Below are 20418 nucleotides of genomic sequence, written 5' to 3' on the forward strand. Positions count from 1 at the left end.
TATGAAAAGATTTAAGCATGCTGACATTTTTTTTCACAATACAGCCAATATCCTAATTAGGGTTACATCACTGGAATCAATCAATCAAATCCAAGGACTATAGAGGTAATATGCTGCTCTTGGTGTCTGAATTCCTCGAGTCAAAATGCTACTCACATCTAAGATGCCAGCACCAATCCATGCGGAGAGCAGAAGGGCTAAATGATTTTCTACAAGGTTTGGTCTGAAACACATGAAATATTTCCATACATTGTAATGGCTCTTAACATCATACAAATGACGAGCATGAAAACTGGGTTTAAAATGGCAGGGTGAATATAACTATATCAAACTGCTTATTTCTCCTTAAATGACCTTATAAAAATTAAACCAGTTGACCAAAGTGACCTAAGAACTGCATGAGCTATGGGGCTTTATTCCAAAACCTGGGTATAAAGACCACAGCAAGCAAACCTTCAGCCAAAACCAAAGACCATCTGCTTCTACATATGATTCCTAATATTCCTGTGTAGTTACATTATAACTGGCTCACAATAGGAGTAGTCAGGACAAAAATATTCCAAATAAATAGCTTCTATTGGTAAAATAATACAAAATGTACTTGTGTACAGTGACCTGGTTATCATGATAACAAAAATGCATGTAAATTTAAAAAAAAAAAAATGGCATGAATTAATTCCTTAAAATAAATTTGAGAATATAATTATATATGCTTCAAGATACAGCATGATATTCATTTGTAAAGTGTAGTTAGAACAGACACTGACCTTATTTTGGCCATGTGTGGTAACAGTGATCGACCTTCCTCACAAATAAACCCATCTGTCAGGCGCCAACTGTCTCGCATCATAGAAGGATCTGTAATTAAAGCCATTCACGGCAATATGTTAAACCAAAATTAAAACTAAAATAATAGACTTAATACATGAATAAATAAATATATATTTTGAAAAAACTTCTTATTCAATAGAGAATTATTAGAAAAAACTGTTTACAATTGAATATAATCACCAACATCTGACTTTTAGTATGCATACTTTCTTCCTCATTTCATTATCCCTTCCCTTTCATGAAACTCAGTCAGGATTTATATGTAAAATAAAAGCTGAATATGAGTATTTAGTATAAGGAGCCAATCAACAATGCTTAGTCGTGTATGTCATTAATGGCCATACTTCTTATGGGTATTATCATCTTACCATAAGACTACTTACCAACACTCAGCAAGGCAGTTGAGAAGTTGTCTGTCCACTCAGGTATTTGAAGACGGAATAAATCATACAGTATTTCTACAATTCCTTGCTGCAATGACAAAAATTTACAGTCAATACTGGTGAATTTTAGTGATGACATGTCACTGAAACATTTATACAATATTAAAATAAGATAAATGTTGAATATCACATTGCATAATTTTACATCTAGAGATCATGTGACAATTTTACACCTCTAAAATACCCACTGTAATATTCAGAAGATGATTTTGAGAACTTTACCACAGGGAATTGAATATATGGACTAAAATCTGTTTCTATCGTCAGTATACAGTGGTGTCGCAGGATTATTAGTTAAAATGAGGGCCAAATTTCAGTTCCCTGTCTCTGTCCAACTTAATACTGAAGTAGATACTGTCTCCCTGTCTCTGTCCAACCCCATACTGAAGTAAATACCGCCTCCCTGTCTCTATCAAACCCAACACTGAAGTAAATACTGTCTCCCTGTCTCTATCAAACCCAACACTGAAGTAAATACTGTCTCCCTGTCTCTGTCCAACCCCATACTGAAGTAAATACCGCCTCCCTGTCTCCATCAAACCCAACACTGAAGTAAATACTGTCTCCCTGTCTCTATCAAACCCAACACTGAAGTAAATACCGCCTCCCTGTCTCTATCAAACCCAACACTGAAGTAAATACCGCCTCCCTGTCTCTATCAAACCCAACACTGAAGTAAATACTGTCTCCCTGTCTCTGTCCAACCTAACACTGAAGTAAATACTGTCTCCCTGTCTCTATCAAACCCAACACTGAAGTAAATACCACCTCCCTGTCTCTATCAAACCCAACACTGAAGAACGTAGGAAAATAATATTAAATTTGAAGTGTAGTAAAATGCTCTCAGGTATCCAGACATCTATAAAATTAAAGGTAATTTGTATGTCAGAGGAAAAGAATCATTGCAAAATAAATAGAATTATAATGACAATGACATACCCTAATCTCATAATATGGCAGATATAGTATTCCTACTAAGGACTGGAGACCGCTCCCATCTGGTCGACAAAATCTTATGATACCTACAAAATAGAAGTTAAAATCAACGGCCTGGTACACATTTCGTAATATATTTATACAATTGTAACTTATCATATGTGTTAAATACTGACAATTAAGATTTATTTCAGTTTTTTTATAACTAGATATATGTATATTTCACTTACCAGTATGTGCATATTCAATTTGATTTCAGAGATTTATGTGTGGTCACTGTATTTTCTCAAAACCGGTGATCATACTTGCCTGGCCAAGACCTCATAATGGACACTATAGCCATCTTGCTGGCAGAAAACCGGTTTTCTTTATCCTCTCTGGAATAACAAGTGCAATCAATGATTGTGAAAGCTCACTCACATAATATCGCTCCTAGACCTCTAATTGATGTACTTACAAGCTTTCCAAAACTAACCCCCAAAATCTTTAAAGTGGGTTTTTGTGTCAAAAAAAGTAAGTTCACTAAATGGTAAAATGCCAAAATAAAATCACAAATTTTTTCTGCATGATTTTGCCACAGTATCACTCCTGGATCTCAAATGAATGCATAAACCAAATTAGGAGGGTGATAGGTGTATACTTTTTGACTTACCCCCAAAGTGAGTTTTGGTGCCAAAAAGAGGGGTGAAATCCACAAAATGGTAAAATGCGAAAAAATTACAATTTAGAAGGGCATGAGTTGTATACTTTTGGACTTACAAGCTTTCAAAAAACTTACCCCAAAAACTTTAAAGTTTTGGGGTGGGACGCCGACGCCGATGTGGATGCGGACGCCGGGGTGACAGCATTAGCTCTCGGTTACTCGTAACCAGTGAGCTAACAAATCCAAGTTGATCTCCACAACATCTATAAATGTTTTTTACACTTGATCATCATTTTGAAAAATTCTGTACCATATTGAACAGATGAAAAACTGCAGTAAGGGTTGAATTTTACAGTATACAAATTTCAAGTGATATTGTTTCTATATACAGATCTAATATAGATAATTAGTTCTTACCCCGAGTGGTCAGAGGTCTCTGCTCCACTGTACCGGTAATGACAGTCAGTGAATGGTGCTAACAGTTGCTGAAATTATGGCATTAGAATTATTTCACTCGACATCCATGAATAGAAAATTGTTATATAACTTCAGTATCAAAGGTGAATATTTCATGTGAACATAATTAAGTTAATAAATGACAGAAGTTTTTTGTTTTGTTTTTTTTAAAGCGGAGAAACATAAATGTATCTGAACTCTCTGACTTACCTCTAAATCTGTATTGAACTTGATCAGGTGCCTAGTGCGTGGATGGTTGAGGAGGTGCAGGATTGTGCAGACAAGACTCTCATTGATTCTGGGGTATTGGTGACAGTCCAGTGCAGCCCTCAGGATACTCCCAACACCACCACACTTAGCAATCAGTTCTGGGTTCAGGAATGCTACCAATACAAAAACAAGTGCAATCAATGATTGGGAGGCTCACTGGGAACAGCAATCACACTATATATATCTATCCACTCATTTTTTATGCCTGTATAAGCATGTCATTTTGAAATTGTATGTCACATAACATCACTCCTAGACCTCTAATGGATGTACTTACAAGCTTTCCAAAAACTTACCCCAAAAACTTTAAAGTAGGTTTTGATGCCAAAAAAGTTAATGTCCACAAAATGGTAAAATGTGAAAAAAATCACAAATATTTTTCTCCATGATTTTGCCAAAACATCACTCCCAAACCTCTAATGAAAGTATAAACAAAATTAGAAGGGCAGGTGTATATTTTTGGACTTACAAGCTTTCCAAAAACTTGGCTAAAAACTTCAAAGTGGGGTAGGATGCCGACGGTACAGCATTACCTCATTGTTACTCATAACCGGTGAGCTAATTATTGATATTCTGGTAGCTGAACAAAAATGCATTCTAGCTACTTAGCAGATCTTTAGGAACAGCTTTTACCTCAAACTTGATTTCTGACTCAAACTATTTGGAAATTTCATTTTATGAAAAAGTGCAGCAATACTGAATATCAATATACTTATATATGTAGAGTATTAATATCTAGATGTTAGTACAAATGAAACATATGTTACATTAAAAGACAAAAAAGTATTCACGTGAAAAATGTAATTTACCTATTTCACAAATAGTAGAGAGACAAACGCGAACCATGCGGTCTCGTTCACCTGCCCCATCATTACCAATGGCAACTAGAGGGTAGATAAGGGAGCAGGTGAGTCTGTGGGGAGCCAGCTGTGCTATCCGTCGTACCAGTTTGATGGCATGAATCCTCTCCACCTCATTGTCCAGGCACATGTCAATTGACCTGTCAATCAACAGATATGCTTTACAACATATATTTGTTACTAACGAAACAATGGTTCTTATCAATAACTAGAAAATGTCTGGAAGACATAAATGCCCCCGCTGCCAACTGACACACCAAACACAGTTTGAGGAGGTTCCTGAGATTAGCTAGTTACACTGCATCGGTGACGGGATGAACATGGGTAACACTAATCTATATGCCCATCCCTAAGCATTACATGATAGGGGCATAAAAACATTCAATTTTTTGAGGAAGATTATTTTCCTGTCCCTTTCAGACATATTGTACATACCCTTGGTTTATGTAAAGTCCCATTGGCCCAAGGATTTTTACACAAAACAAGTAGACATACTCATCTGTCACAGGTTCAAAAGGAGTAGGATTTAAAAGATTTACCTTTATTTCCCATAATAGTCTCTGTCCATCAACAATTACATAGTATTAGATCTATGTTTTCTGTAAACCCGAAACCTATATCGCTGTTTCTTCATTGCTTTTGCAGACAATTAAACAGTACATCTCTTAAAGTAATTATTTTGTTAATTAAATGATACATCTCTTTGTTATTATTTTGTTAATTTTTATTACAAAAGGATGCACTGATCTGGACAGTAGATCAATAATAATATAGGCGCATAAAAAATTAGTGACAAGCAGTCAAGTATTTAGTAAGAATAACTAAACTGTACAACTGTCCAGTCCTTAACACATTGATTTATGATATATACCTGACAATGAGATAATCCATGTGAAGTTTGTATAAGAGATCCAATGTTTCCCCATCCTGTATGAAATACCTCAACACTCTTAGTGTTGCAGCTCTCACCTCCTTAGCCTCATGGAACAAACTCACCCTTAAGCTGAAACAAACCAAGTTATGCTATTAATATAAATATTTTTTTATTTGAACAGCTTACTTTAATTTTTGTTTTTAATTTTACCTGGTAAGTGGTAAACTTTACATATCATCATTTCTTTTCAAGGTATCTATTAGTAAATCAAGGGGATGCAATAGCTCAGTTGATTAGAGTGTAGGTTACGTAATATCAGGTAAAGATCTGACGTGGTTTCCTGCCCCATACCCTTGGTGGTGTGTGTTCTCAGGAAGCAGAGAAACAGGCTGTCTGTGCTGTCGTGGTTGTGTCTTTGGGCAAGGCACTTTAACCTAATTGTTCTGGATGGCATGTGACAGGCCTCCTGTATGTTGTTTAGTGAGGTAGTCACCAACTACTACAAAGAGACTCAAGCTTCAAACTGACCCTGGCTGTTCATGGGAAGATAAACCCAGCCAACAAACAAACTACTGGTATTGGTGTATCACAATTCTATGATCTAGGTAGGTTTTGGCAACATTTGTCATCATTTTTGTGAACGTAAAGAAAAGATTCTAAATACATTTCTCTCTATGAAAATTTCTTACCAGCAAAGTATATCTTGTTTTGAATATCCTAAGCTTTTCTCTTTTCCCAGTTTGTACAGAAGTTTAACAAATGCATTTAGATATCCCAGCTTCTTGGTCTTATGTACATGAAGATGCACTGTTGCTATAGTCAGTATTTCTTTAATATTTTCGCCAGGATCTGAAATAAATAAATATATATATAACTTTATACACTATTACACAAATTTATCCTTGTTCTTACCATAAAATCCTTTTATAACGATTAAACAAAGGCGCAATAGACGTTTATCTTCGCAATTACACATTTGTCATTGCATAAATGTATTTAATAACCACATCAGTCGTTATCCTAGTGTTGTGAGAAATGACTCTCTAGACTCTACAGGTCTCCAGACTGTTAACATATGACATGGCAAGTGTTGTATGCCACTCTATTGACCAGATCAATTACATGGATTATCTATATCTTCCCACACAACCCTTCCCACTTCCTAGAGTACTATAAATTTTACTTTCACCAGGTCTCAAAATGTAAACTATGTATCACCTGTTAATCCTAAGGTTACACAACATGGATAATATGTCAGGCTTTGTGGGAACTAAAACCTGGATGGAGTTATTTTCAATGTAACAGCAGTTATTATTAAAGGGACATCACGGTAAACCAATTTTTATTTTGTATTTTTTCATATTATTGGGTATATCTTTAAAAAAAATATCCTTATGAACAATAACCATTCGAATTTGATGATATATGTATATAAAAAACATCAATTATTAATTATAAAAAGGTTATCACAATTCGTTGATCAATAGTCTGAATATGCAAATTTTGTGACATATACGATAACACGCATGCGCACAACACACTAAAACACCTGAAAACAAAAATGGCTTCCAATGTGAATCGACTGCGGTTGAAAATGATAACAGCTCCCGCAATGAAGAGAATAATTGGAAAATGGGTCAAACACAATCCTAGAATTAAACTGGGGAAGCAGTACAATACAGTTCAAACATGAAAACAGCAGTAATGCGGACGCTGCTCGTATTCTGCTTGATTGCTGGATAGTAGGTCATGACAATCTCGGTAATATTTACAAAAACTCGGTAATATTTATACAGTCTGTACCAGTACATCACTACTGTCACTATACTATATGTACAGTGTTTACACTTATTTACACATAAATATATGTGCCGGAATATATACAGAACGTGTTATTTAACATTTAAACCACTGTATAATATCGTTGTCTAACTAATCCAATTCGCCTTGTAAACTATCGTGTGTTTGTGTTGCCTCGATTTCAAAACAGTTACGTGATGATTTAAAAATAATTTCCGCGCTAGATTTAGAGGGGGATTCCCAACTAAATCAAGTGGTCAAGCTGGACATGAGGATCGACTGTGAACATTGGGACAGCACAGAAACATAACTGGAAATGAACAAAAGGCGTACATTCATTGAAAATTGAAACGTTTTTACCGTGATGTCCCTTTAAGACTTTGTGCAACTAACCATCCGAGCCAAAACATAATGAAAAACAATATTATTTCCAGATGCATAGTGTGTTCAGAAATTATTCTTTTTATTTAACTATAGAAGGTTTTCTGGAATGCAATAGAAAAAACAAGTTGAGCAGCTGCTTCTTAGTGATTTGTTGTACTTGTGGTTTGCAGAATTTAAAGAAACACAATGGCTAAAGTGGGAATTTTTTAACTGTGAAAAATAATAAACTGTGGATGAAAGGAACTTTTTAAATTTTAAGGCCTGGATAAAGTTAGGTGATTAAGGATGTCTGATTTATTAATAATATAAAATATGTATTGTCGTATCTGATTTATTTTGTTTCATACATGCCAACCACTGAAACCTCAAAAGAGGTAGATATCTCTCATCCCAAAAATGAGGGGTAAAGTATATATGAAAAAAAAAATGACATCAACACAAACTTTCATTGGTGCCAAATTACCTTCATTTCTTATCAAGTACCTTGTTATACCACAATTGGGCAACAAAGTTTAACTTAGAAGATTAATAAAAACAAATGATTGTATCCGATTTCTTTTGACTTTACTTTCCGCATTCTTATAAACAGAGAACACAGTACAGAACATGTTCTAGGAACAGGATTCTCACACCACCTCCACAGCAAGAAGAACAAAGATGGCAGTGCTATGTCAATGTAAACTGTCGAAAATCTATATCATATTAATATTATGTTCATAAACAATGTTGCAATTGATTTGACGTTCCTGATGATAGGACGAACATTTTACAAGAACAAATCGACTTGTCCCTGAAAGACACCCTTGGGTACTGGATTACTGGTGTATGTATACGTACACCAAGCATTGATCTAGGATTTAGGGAATACTACCCTATATGAAATTAAGGGGAAATGAAGGGCTGTTAACATTTAACAGCTATTCTTTGCTATAATTCTTACATATTTCATCAAAATTTGAGGGATTTCCCCCGTTTTGGAGAATTTTTCCCTGTTTTGTGGGATTTTTCTTGATGGGGAATTTGTTTTGATTCAAAGGGAAAAACACTATCAGTGGAGAATACTGTAATTTCAGTAGTATATTCGGTCTAAATTATATGCATGACTGACTCTGCCCTCCCCATACTATTGAGCACCAAATTGAAACAGGTGATATCATTATTAACTTAACATAGGTTTTGTTTGCAATGGGTGTATATGCTTTATATAAAATGATGTATCCTAATCATAAGTTTCTACTGATCATGATTGATTCGGTTGTCAGGGTTTGTCTCAACACCAGATGTTTGTCCAAGGGAACACCCCTTTTTGTCAACATGGAACTCCTAATACCATTTTGTGTCCTTTAAATATAAGTTTTCAGTGCAGACAACACTACCATAGGTGTCAATTGTCAATCACCCTGGATTCCAAGGTTTAGTGATAGAAAATCATTAAAATTGTCCCCAAGTCCTGACTTGGTAAGCCTCTTGCATCCAGGTTAAATTTATCCCGGATTTGAGCAGTAATAAACACCACATAAGCGCATAAACCCTGATAAATTAACTTGGATTGATATATATGTAATTGGCCTATCCACTTCAGCGATCTACCAATCAGTAAAATTCTCCCTGGTTGATTCAATAGGGACGAACAAGTACTTTCCAACGTTACTTTTGTTCTATTGTAAATAATATGGACATATTTGTTTACATTTTCTGTATCGGTTTCTAATTTTGAACAAGTCAATTACTTTGCAGTACAGTGCTAGTCTAGTTATCCATTTTCTTCAGAAAACCGGCAATTAGTGTCTACATAAGTTGATTTCTATCAGTACCATAAACCACCAACAACATCGTTTCACAATAAAACTGTCAACATTAAGTGTCATTCAAAAGTACGTGCAAAGAGTTAAAAGTTCAAGTAGACCTGGATCCCTGAACCTCGACAGTGTTTTTCATTTACCGACATGTCAACCCACCTTTCGAAAGGTCCAATTTTACACCTTCCTCGCCGCTTTCGTGACGTACTGAAAAATAAAAGAAATCAATTGTGAGATAAATAGACATTCATTTAGTAAGAAAACATAAACATTAAGCTAGATGCTTCTGAACTTACTTCTAGATCGGACATTTCTGAATGGACGTCCGTGGCGGACCATAGCGGCCGCCATTATCAAAATTTACTTCCTACACAGGACGGTTGTCGTACAACTAATTTCTTAAAAAGTCCTTTAACATATTTACATCATGTCAATAAGATGAAAAGGAAACAAAGAAATACGAAAACCGGATTAAAAAGTTAACAAATAGATAATATGTAAATTGCTGTCATACCAGGTATATATGTTACGACTTCCTGTTATCAGTCGAACACTTTTTGGCAACATGGCAGACGAAATGGCGATTTTCGAACCAACGTTTACAAATATAGCCAAAAATATCCTCGGTGCTGAAGGACCAGTGTTTGACACGGATGGAAATTTTTACATGGTGGCCCCAGAAATAGAAAAGGATGGAAAATTTGCTGGTCAAGTGTTGAAAGTTGACTTGTCGACAGGAAAGGTGAGGGGCGTACGCCTAGGTACTAGGCCTAAGGTAGTACTCTACTACTCGTACTGTATATAATATGAATGAAGGCAAAGCCTTAGAAGAGCGCAGCTATGACAGTAATCACTCACCGTTAATCATTAAAGTTTATGTACGTGTATACTTGGACATATCGCAGTGTGTATATACTACCACATTTTAGAAATTCAGACTCATTTCTTTTTTGGGGGGAGGGGGGGGGGGGGGAGGAGGAGGGGGTCTTAACTTAAAAGAATGACACACAAAATATGCTACAAACTAGGCCAAAATATAATAGGTGATTATACCCTCCCCCCATTTAAAAAATCTAAATCTAAACGTGTAAACACATTGTAACATAAACTATGTATTACATCTATACATCTGTACATCTATACATATATCAGCTGAAATTCTTATTGTTTGTCCTGATGTGACTTTCATTGTCTTAATTACTTTGCATTGTCTGATTCCAAGTGATCGTACATATTATATCCGTGATGACATGTGCACTGAATAATGACATCAGTATTCTACTGCCATATTTCATATGTTACTAAAAACGTAAAAGGTCAGATAATGCAACAATATTCCCATGATATATATAACAGGAAAGCGAATATATTGACTCCACGAGGGATTGAACCCGCGACCCTCTGCTTACTGGTCCGTCGCTCTACCGATAAGCTTAAGGGAAATTTCCCCACTTGAAATCACTATGTACACTATTTACAATTAAAATCTGCCTCACTATTCTTCACTTTTCAAACGTGTTTGCCCCGAACACACATTAACCCAGGTGTTATCCCCGACGAATCCTCTCATTTCCCTATAGCTTGCACTTGGAGTGGTCAACCGATGTAACAGAAACGCAAGTAGTGTGCCCCCACCGGGATCGAGCCCGCGACCACTGCATGGCTTAAATGGTCAGCTGCTTTACTGACTGAGCTAAAGGAAGCTGGAAGGCAATCGTATCAATAAACTAGTTACAATCAAAACTTGCGAGGTATATCTATATCATCTTTTATTTTATGCATCTGTTGGGTTTTGGTTTTGTTTTTAGGTTAAAGCATGGACATATATTAGTGTGTGTATATCTAAGTCCGTGGTTGAAGTAACAAGAAGCAAAATCACTCGCTTAGACTATTATTTGAGATGTATTATAAGCATGATATTTTATTAAGATAATACAAGTTTTGATGACATTTTATGATAAAAAAAAAAAAAGCAGCAACTTCTGCAGTTAATACAATCTATACCCACTTTGAAAATACAGAAGTTATTCGTTTCCCGTAAAATATCACATATTTCACAGAAATCTGGACTACGAAAAACTCGTTAAATATATGCGCTGAGAAAGCGCGGGAATCAGTGGCATAATCTTTGACGTTGAATTCTTATGACGTCACGCTTGACGACAATGCAACACCATTCAGTGTTCAATTCAGTAATCTTTCAGGGTTTTCGGTTGTAACCTGGAAAGTTGTGCTTACAATGCTGTTATCTAATGATAATGCAATTAAAAACTGTTCTATTTAATGCACATATGCAGCAAAATAACCTCTTATTCTACGCTCGCATCCAATTTGATCAGCACCGAAACTTGGAGGGTTCCGATTAGGTAACCAACGAAATATCTCAAGCCAATCTAATTCGCAAAATACATTTACCTCGTCCGTAAAAAGAAAAATAGAAATGGTAGCTTTTAAATGAATCAGGCCTTTGACATGGGTTGTGTGGATATTTCAAGAATTAAGTGATTTGAACTAACTTTTAGTTATTTGTTTCGACGAGAGAGAAATCTTTCAGATCTCGTCGTGTAGGGAACGAGATTTCAAACATGGCCGCCTCTACTGGAGGCGCGCGACTTTTCCCGCCGGACACGATTTCAAAGTGGAAGGGGTATAGAATTGATTGAAAATATAGCTTATACACGTGTTGTCTGAAAGAGAGCTTCGCTCTCGCGCCCTTCGGGCGCGATGAGCTGCGCTCTTATTATATATATCATGATCACAATTTTAATTATATTAAAGATCTTTGTGTCGTCTGCAACAAGTAGATAGTTTAAGATATCAAGTCAGACAGGTCATTGATCAAAGTCACAAATAGCCAATTTCCAACCCCTGGGCCGGGGAATACCTGATGTTACATATGTAACAGAGCGCATGATAAATTAAATTTAAATCACTGCCTCCGTTAGGGATCGAACCCGGGACCTCTGGCCTACTAGTCTTACACTCAACCGATCGAGCTAAAGAGAAGATCTCTCTAGCCGAGAGGTATATTGCGGCTAGTATTTACCAGGGTTACATACTCCCCCTCCAGGAAAAAACTCATCCTCGTGTTTCCAGGAGTAACAGCGATGCTTGTGGAGCAATCCTGAGTATTTTCCCCGGGTCCCTACATGGGCGCCAATGTAACAGAGCGCATGATAAATTAAATTTAAATCACTGCCTCCGCTAGGGATCGAACCCGGGACCTCTGGCTTACTAGTCTTACGCTCAACCGATCGAGCTAAAGAGAAGATCTCTCTAGCCGAGAGGTATATTGCAGCTAGTATTTACCAGGGTTACATATGTCCATTCTGAGGTTTCTTTTTGTTGTGTACGTCCTGACAGAAAGATTTGTATTGTAGTAGGCAGGGTCCGACCATTCTGGGCCAATGTTGGCAACACTTTGTGTAAAGTTAACTCAAGTTTATTTAAATAAACAGATTAAATGATGTTAACAATGTGCCCAAATAGCCCACCATGTGGGAACATATGGACCTATCTAGAGCACCAAGAAACCCTGTTGATATAGCCCTAGCCAACACCACATAGAGTGACCCCTAGTTCTCCTGCTATCCAGGCCAACTTTAACGTACCCTACACCCTAGCGAAGATGAGTGGAGAAGAGAGAAGACCCTACCCTGTCAATTTGATTTATCGAGGTTTTTGACGTCCATCTAAACACCTAATAAATAATTCGAAAAATCAAATATTGGCCTAAAAAACCCTATCCTCTGGGCCGGCGTTATCACACCTACTCTTCATTGAAAAACTGCAGTGGGATCTTTATCATTTATCACTGTACAGTCCCTTTGATACTCCAGCCCCCTGGTCCTACTTGCAACCTGGACCGCATACCCATTCTGATTGGACAAATATATGGCATATGATATGCAATCTTAGTTATCCTCTGATTAATTAAAATCTAACTTTGTTATCCCCTTGTTAAATTTATTTCTAGTTATTTACCTTCCAGAAGCTAGAAAATATTAAGATGTGATGAACTACTTGTACTCATCCAAACTGCTTGTAAAAGTCTGCAGGAAAAACCAAATTTCTAATTGTAGATTTGACCTTGATTTTTTTTTATTGTACACATGAGTAGTTGGATACTCTATGTGAGCCCAGTCTAAATGGAGATGGTGGAGTGCCAGCAGGCTGTCAGTGTGACAAAAACAATGACATTTGGATAGCTGATATGAGACTAGGAATCATCAAAGTCACCAGGGATGGCCAATTCCAACAGGTAATTTTGACATGTAAATATGAATTATCAATTAATGTAAAAAGTGTCATATTACTCATATAACTATTGTTTTCATTGCATGTTATTTCTTCTCCTGAACTAAAAATATACATGGGTTGGGGATGGGGCAAATTGAATTGAATTTCTTAAAGATTTTATTCAGCTTTCTTATAGTGTCAGAAAAAAAGAGACTCTAGTAACAATCATCAAAATGAAGAAATGAGAATGAAACATTTTTTAATACACATCAAATTTATATTGATGGCATTTATAGTGTATCATGAACAACATGATGTTTATCATACATTTTCTTCTATGTTGATTTTATCCTACCAAACCCAGGTTATTAGTTAATTGGATCCCTTACCATTTATATCAATTGGATGAAATGTTGACATAAAACTGAAGGAAAGTTGACACAGAACTGATAACATTTTTAATCTTACCATTGAAGGTGTGTAAAACTGACAAAGACAACAACATTATGCAAGGATGCAATGACTGCAGTTTTGACTACTTTGGACACTTGTGGGTGACTGCTCCAGCTGGGGAGATAGCTCCTCATCCCTACAGAAGATCTATGGAGGTACGTCTCATACTAAACTAAATGTAAATTAGTGATTACAATTAAAGTTGGTTATAACCAGGAGAGATTATCTTAGTTAATCAATGTTGTTTTATTACTTTTTTGGATGTACTTGGTAATTTAAGCTATATTTTACGTGTGAGTGTTTGAAATTAAAATTTTTTTGACATGTATATAAAAGGTAAACCAGTTATATATAATAATTTATCAACATTTAATATGTTGCTGACTTGCAAATGCAAGTTTCATATTAAAGTATTCCAAACTATTGATAATGGCAATTTACTATCCTACCATTGGGACAAATTTTCAACACTATCCTACCATTGGGACAAATTTTTAACAAGAAAAACCAATTTTGTATTTGAAGTTTCAATCTGAAGCAAATGAATGTTGACATTATTTTGGTACTTGTAACCTAAAACGGTATACACATATCTTTAAAGAAAAAGAGTTGGGTTCTTGTTGTGCATAAAAAAAATGACTGACTGTGAGCAATCTTGGATATTAACAAATGACAGATGTTCATTTTGGATTTGACAGTTGAAATTTGTTATTACTGTTTTCTATGGATATTTACCAAATAATATTTGCAAATTATCTTTGTCTCTAGTTGTTGTATCTAGTTGTCCATAGTCAATTATCAATTAAAAATAAAAGTAGAGTCATATTTTGTCAATAAGATATGTTGACAGAACAGATTATTATTAACAGGAAAAATTAGATCAGTACAGAAAAGATCAAACTTGCATATACATGTAAAAGCTACAAACATCATAAGACACAGCCACTGGGTATTTGTTCTGTGTAAAAGACTAAAAGATGTATGAAGTATCTAAACCTGATTTTCTACACCATAGGAGCCTTTTGGGTCTGTGTATTGTATGACAAAGGATGCAGAAGTGATAAAGGTTGATACTGGGATACGTTTCCCTAATGGAATAGCAGTTAAACACTCTGAAGATGGACGACCCTCACTTCTTATTGTTGCCGAGACACCTACCAAGTCTCTGTGGGGATACACCATAATGGGTCCTGGGAAAGTGTCTGAGAAATTCCTTTGGGGAAAGTTACCTGGTACGTATGATGACCTGCATAGGTCAATTAATATCTTATATTCATTATGTTCATGACAACTGTCAGTTGCAAAGCATATTTAATTTCACAAATATAAGTTGACTTTGTGTGGTACAATTTTGTGTGGTAACTTCGTTACAAAATAAGAATGTGTGCTGTAATTGACCTTCAGGTAACCTTGTAATGGTTAATGAATATGTGTTGTCATATAATGTTCAGGCTAGTGTGACCAAGCCATACAAGTGCTGGTTTATGAGTGAGGAAATTAACATTTTGGTGATCTTTGTCAAGGGATTTGTGTGCTGTAACATAGGCTGCAGCCAACCTTAACCTTGATATTTGTGTTGCAATCAAGTGTAACTTTCAGGCAAACTTCACCTGGTATAAGTGCTGTAAATAACCTTCCACTTACCTTGTCATGGTTGTTAAATGTGTCTGCTGTAATTAACCTTTCACTGACCTTGTCATGGTTGTTAAATGTTTGCTGTAACTAACCTTCCACTGACCTTGTCATGGTTGTTAAATGTGTCTGCTGTAATTAACCTTCCACTGACCTTGTCATGGCTGTTAAATGTTTGTTGTAACTAACCTTCCACTGACCTTGACTGACCTTGTCATGGTTGTTAAATGTTTGCTGTAATTAACCTTCCACTGACCTTTTCATGGTTATTAAATGTTTGCTGTCACTAACTTTCCACTGACCTTGACTGACCTTGTCATGGTTGTTAAATGTTTGCTGTAACTAACCTTCCACTGACCTTGTCATGGTTGTTGAATGTTTGTTGTAACTAACCTTCCACTGACCTTGACTGACCTTGTCATGGTTGTTAAATGTTTGCTGTAATTAACCTTCCACAGACCTTGTCATGGTTATTAAATGTTTGCTGTCACTAACCTTCCACTGACCTTGACTGACCTTGTCATGGTTGTTAAATGTTTGCTGTAGTTAACCTTCCACTGACCTTGTCATGGTTATTAAATGTTTGCTGTAACTAACCTTCCACTGACCTTGTCATGGTTGTTAAATGTGTCTGCTGTAGTTAACCTTCCACTGACCTTGTCATGGTTGTTAAATGTTTGCTGTAATTAACTCTCCACTGACCTTGTCATGTTTTTTAAATGTTTTCTGTAATTAACCTTCCACTGACCTTGACATGGTTGTTAAATGTTTGCTGTAATTAACCTTCCACTGACCTTGTCATGGTTATTAAATGTTTGCTGTAACTAACTTTCTTTCCACTGACCTTGACTGACCTTGTCATGTTTGTTAAATGTGTCTGCTGTAACTAACCTTCCACTGACCTTGTCATGTTTGTTAACTGTTTGCTGTAATTAACCTTCCACTGACCTTGTCATGGTTGTTAAATGTTTGCTGTAACTAACCTTCCACTGACTTTGTCATGGTTGTTAAATGTGTCTGCTGTAATTAACCTTCCACTGACCTTGTCATGGTTATTAAATGTTTGCTGTAACTAACCTTTCCACTGACCTTGTCATGGTTATTAAATGTTTGCTGTAACTAACCTTCCACTGACCTTGTCATGGTTGTTAAATGTTTGCTGTAATTAACCTTCCACTGACCTTGTCATGGTTGTTAAATGTGTCTGCTGTAGTTAACCTTCCACTGACCTTGTCATGGTTGTTAAATGTGTCTGCTGTAATTAACCTTCCACTGACCTTGTCATGGTTGTTAAATGTTTGCTGTAATTAACCTTCCACTGACCTTGTCATGGTTATTAAATGTTTGCTGTAACTAACCTTCCACTGACCTGTCATGGTTGTTGAATGTTTGTGTTAATTAACCTTCCACTGACCTTGTCATGGTTGTTAATGTTGTGTAAATGTTGTTGCTGGTTATTAACTTAACTACCTTCCACTGACCTTGTCATGGTTGTTAAATGTTGCTGTAACTTACACTTTCTGTTACTGACTTACATGACCTTGTCATGGTTGTTAAATGTTTGCTGTAACTAACCTTCCACTGACCTTGTCATGGTTGTTAAATGTGTCTGCTGTAGTTAACCTTCCACTGACCTTGTCATGGTTGTTAAATGTTTGCTGTAACTAACCTTCCACTGACCTTGTCATGGTTGTTAAATGTGTCTGCTGTAGTTAACCTTCCACTGACCTTGTCATGGTTATTAAATGTTTGCTGTAATTAACTCTCCACTGACCTTGTCATGTTTTTTAAATGTTTTCTGTAATTAACCTTCCACTGACCTTGACATGGTTGTTAAATGTTTGCTGTAATTAACCTTCCACTGACCTTGTCATGGTTATTAAATGTTTGCTGTAACTAACTTTCTTTCAACTGACCTTGACTGACCTTGTCATGTTTGTTAAATGTGTCTGCTGTAACTAACCTTCCACTGACCTTGTCATGGTTGTTAACTGTTTGCTGTAATTAACCTTCCACTGACCTTGTCATGGTTGTTAAATGTTTGCTGTAACTAACCTTCCACTGACCTTGTCATGGTTATTAAATGTTTGCTGTAACTAACCTTCCACTGACCTTGTCATGGTTATTAAATGTTTGCTGTAACTAACCTTCCACTGACCTTGTCATGGTTGTTAAATGTTTGCTGTAATTTACCTTCCACTGACCTTGACTGACCTTGTCATGGTTGTTAAATGTTTGCTGTAACTAACCTTCCACTGACCTTGTCATGGTTATTAAATGATTGCTGTAATTAACCTTCCACTGACCTTGACTGACCTTGTCATGGTTGTTAAATGTTTGCTGTAACTAACCTTCCACTGACCTTGTCATGGTTATTAAATGTTTGCTGTAATTAACCTTCCACTGACCTTGACTGACCTTGTCATGGTTGTTAAATGTTTGCTGTAACTAACCTTCCACTGACCTTGTCATGGTTATTAAATGATTGCTGTAATTAACCCTCCACTGACCTTGTTAGTTAAAGTTAAACTACATTCTGTCACCTTTATCAGACAAATAACCAGCGAAGTATATATACACTGAGATGTTAAGTATACAAGATTGTAATCAAACTGTCCGGTCATTTTCGTCTAAATTAAAAGTCTCCTCGTCCGAGAAAAGAACTGTCCATGGTCAGGATATAAACAAAGTGGTCCAAATTATCAGACTTAAATCCTATGCTGTTTGTGATACCAATTTGAAAATCCATTCACATTCATACTTGCCAACCTGAAGAACATGTCTCATAATGTATGTCTTAAATGTGATCTTGCATAGTAAGTTAAATATGATCTTATATAGCTCTGTACTTAAATGTGACTTATGCAGTGCTTATATGTGATCTTATATAGTACTTAAATGTGATCTTGTATAGTGTTTAAATGTGATCTTGAGCAGTGTTTAATTGTGATCTTATACAGTGTATAATGTGAGTTGTAGAGTACTTAAATGTGCTCTTGTACAGTACTCTGTGATCCTACAGTTATCAGTTCTGTAATATTTTGGCGATCTTTTTTGGTGTGTATGATTATCACTGATTCTTGAATTCCAGGTAACCTTGAGGGTGGACCAGATGGGATGGATTTTGATGTGGAGGGTAATCTTCTGGTGGCTCATTGGGGATCCTCCCATATTGAAGTGTTCGGTCCTGAAGGAGGCAGTCCTAAAACCAGAATCAAGTGTCCCTTTGCCAACCCCAGTAATATTCATTTTCAGCCAACAACTAACACTGTATATGTCACGGAGCACGAGTTTCATGGCCTGTGGAAGTTTGAATGGAAGCACAAAGGCATGCCACAGTATTGTGACACTATGATGTTGTAATCAATAGTATTTATATTTATATAGAATTGCTTGCAATCCAAATATTATAGGATATATATTTATGAAAAATTTACAATTTAATTTACACAACATTATGTAATTGCCATATTTTCTTTATATCTATTTCAAATTAAATTTAATATACATACTTATGAAATTAAGATATTTGATTCAAAATTTAATGACCATTTTAAAAACTTTAATACACCATATATAGGTATATGTCTTTGTCCTAAGTTAACACCTTTTTTTATTTTATATACAATTGTAAGTTGATTTTTCACTTATGAGATAGATAGTGTTTCGGCTCAGATCTTTGTTCTATATAATATATCATTGATAACATAATGATTATCAACAAGGATTTCTATGTCATTTTATATTTCAAATAAATAATATTGAAAAAGTAAGTTTCCATAGATGAGCTGATGTTACATGTTTTGTATTTTGATGTTTAAAGTTTTTGGAATGGTCTCTTCTGGAAAGAATCAGTCAGGGATTTAAATCTACCAGTATATTGCTAGTCATTATTTAAGGCTTTATATTGCCATTTTATATAAATCATTAAGCTGCCTTATAATTAAAATGATTTGTTGCTATTTAAAAGTGATAATATTTAAATAGTTATGCATCTTGAAAACTGTATGATACTATGTTTGTTATTAATATTTTATTGACAATTAAATCCGTTTTCTTAAATAAAGTTGAATTCTGTTGTCAACAATATCAGCAATGTTGTTATTTTATACATTAGTTTTTATATAAATAGGAATGTTTAAAATGTTTACAATGTGTACAATATTTGATAACCTTTAGAACATATGTACAATGATCTTTTACTTTGGTTGTATGTATCACGGTATTTAATATGTTTTAAGTTTAAAAATTAAGCAGATCTTGCTTTCATTGTCAATATTTTAAGGCCTTCAGGTCTACATGTATTTGAGGAATTGTTAATTTTGATGCATATCTATTTCTATGACTTCTTTGTAAACATTCCTTTGGAATCTTCCTGACCAGAACCAGTTTTATCAACATTCCTTTATTTAAGGAAGTTTCTTAACTCAAACATTTCCACAGGAAAGCATTAGCGAAATTAAGGACTAAATTCTTTAAGAATTTTCCCTTAAATTCTTTAAATACTTTCCCATGGAATATTTTAGTTAAGGAGTCTCCTTGAATTAAGGAATTTTATTAAGTCAGGACCAGGTTATATTGTATGTAAAAATGACAAATGCTGTTGAACTATTTTCTGACAAAATTGTTTTTATGAAATGAATATTCACATTATTAAAAAAGAGAGCAGTCATACAGATTCTTGTGATGCTTTTTCCTCTTATAAATATCATCAAAAGATAATCTGATTCTTTTGTAAGTGATATGTCCTGACTGTCCTGACAAATCTTTATAGGGCCGTGGTGGCCGAGTGGTTAAG

General features: G+C 35.4%; 2 protein-coding genes across 6 annotated transcripts in view; one reads left to right on the top strand and one right to left on the bottom strand.

Moving 5' to 3' along the window:
- Positions 1-9664, bottom strand: part of LOC117325739 (rapamycin-insensitive companion of mTOR-like) — a 40840-nt gene extending 31176 nt beyond the window's left edge. For all 5 annotated transcript variants that reach the window (XM_033882177.1, XM_033882175.1, XM_033882173.1 and 2 more), the window contains exons 1-12: positions 9593-9664; positions 9456-9503; positions 6003-6162; positions 5311-5442; positions 4389-4579; positions 3520-3692; positions 3271-3338; positions 2520-2587; positions 2214-2296; positions 1215-1302; positions 768-858; positions 157-223 (exon numbers count right to left, since the gene is read on the bottom strand). In XM_033882177.1, the coding sequence (XP_033738068.1) occupies positions 157-223; positions 768-858; positions 1215-1302; positions 2214-2296; positions 2520-2587; positions 3271-3338; positions 3520-3692; positions 4389-4579; positions 5311-5442; positions 6003-6162; positions 9456-9503; positions 9593-9647 (1224 nt within the window). In that variant the 5' untranslated portion in view covers positions 9648-9664. The remainder of the gene's footprint in view (positions 1-156; positions 224-767; positions 859-1214; positions 1303-2213; positions 2297-2519; positions 2588-3270; positions 3339-3519; positions 3693-4388; positions 4580-5310; positions 5443-6002; positions 6163-9455; positions 9504-9592) is intronic.
- A 191-nt stretch (positions 9665-9855) lies between these two features.
- On the top strand, positions 9856-20296 carry LOC117325742 (diisopropyl-fluorophosphatase-like). Its single transcript, XM_033882182.1, has 5 exons — positions 9856-10038; positions 13417-13557; positions 14012-14143; positions 15004-15220; positions 18712-20296. The coding sequence occupies exons 1-5, from the start codon at positions 9862-9864 to the stop codon at positions 18981-18983; spliced, it is 939 nt and encodes a 312-aa protein (XP_033738073.1). The 5' UTR covers positions 9856-9861; the 3' UTR covers positions 18984-20296.
- Positions 20297-20418: the final 122 nt, after the last annotated feature.

Source organism: Pecten maximus, chromosome 4 (assembly GCF_902652985.1).
Source record: "Pecten maximus chromosome 4, xPecMax1.1, whole genome shotgun sequence".
Taxonomy (NCBI): domain Eukaryota; kingdom Metazoa; phylum Mollusca; class Bivalvia; order Pectinida; family Pectinidae; genus Pecten; species Pecten maximus.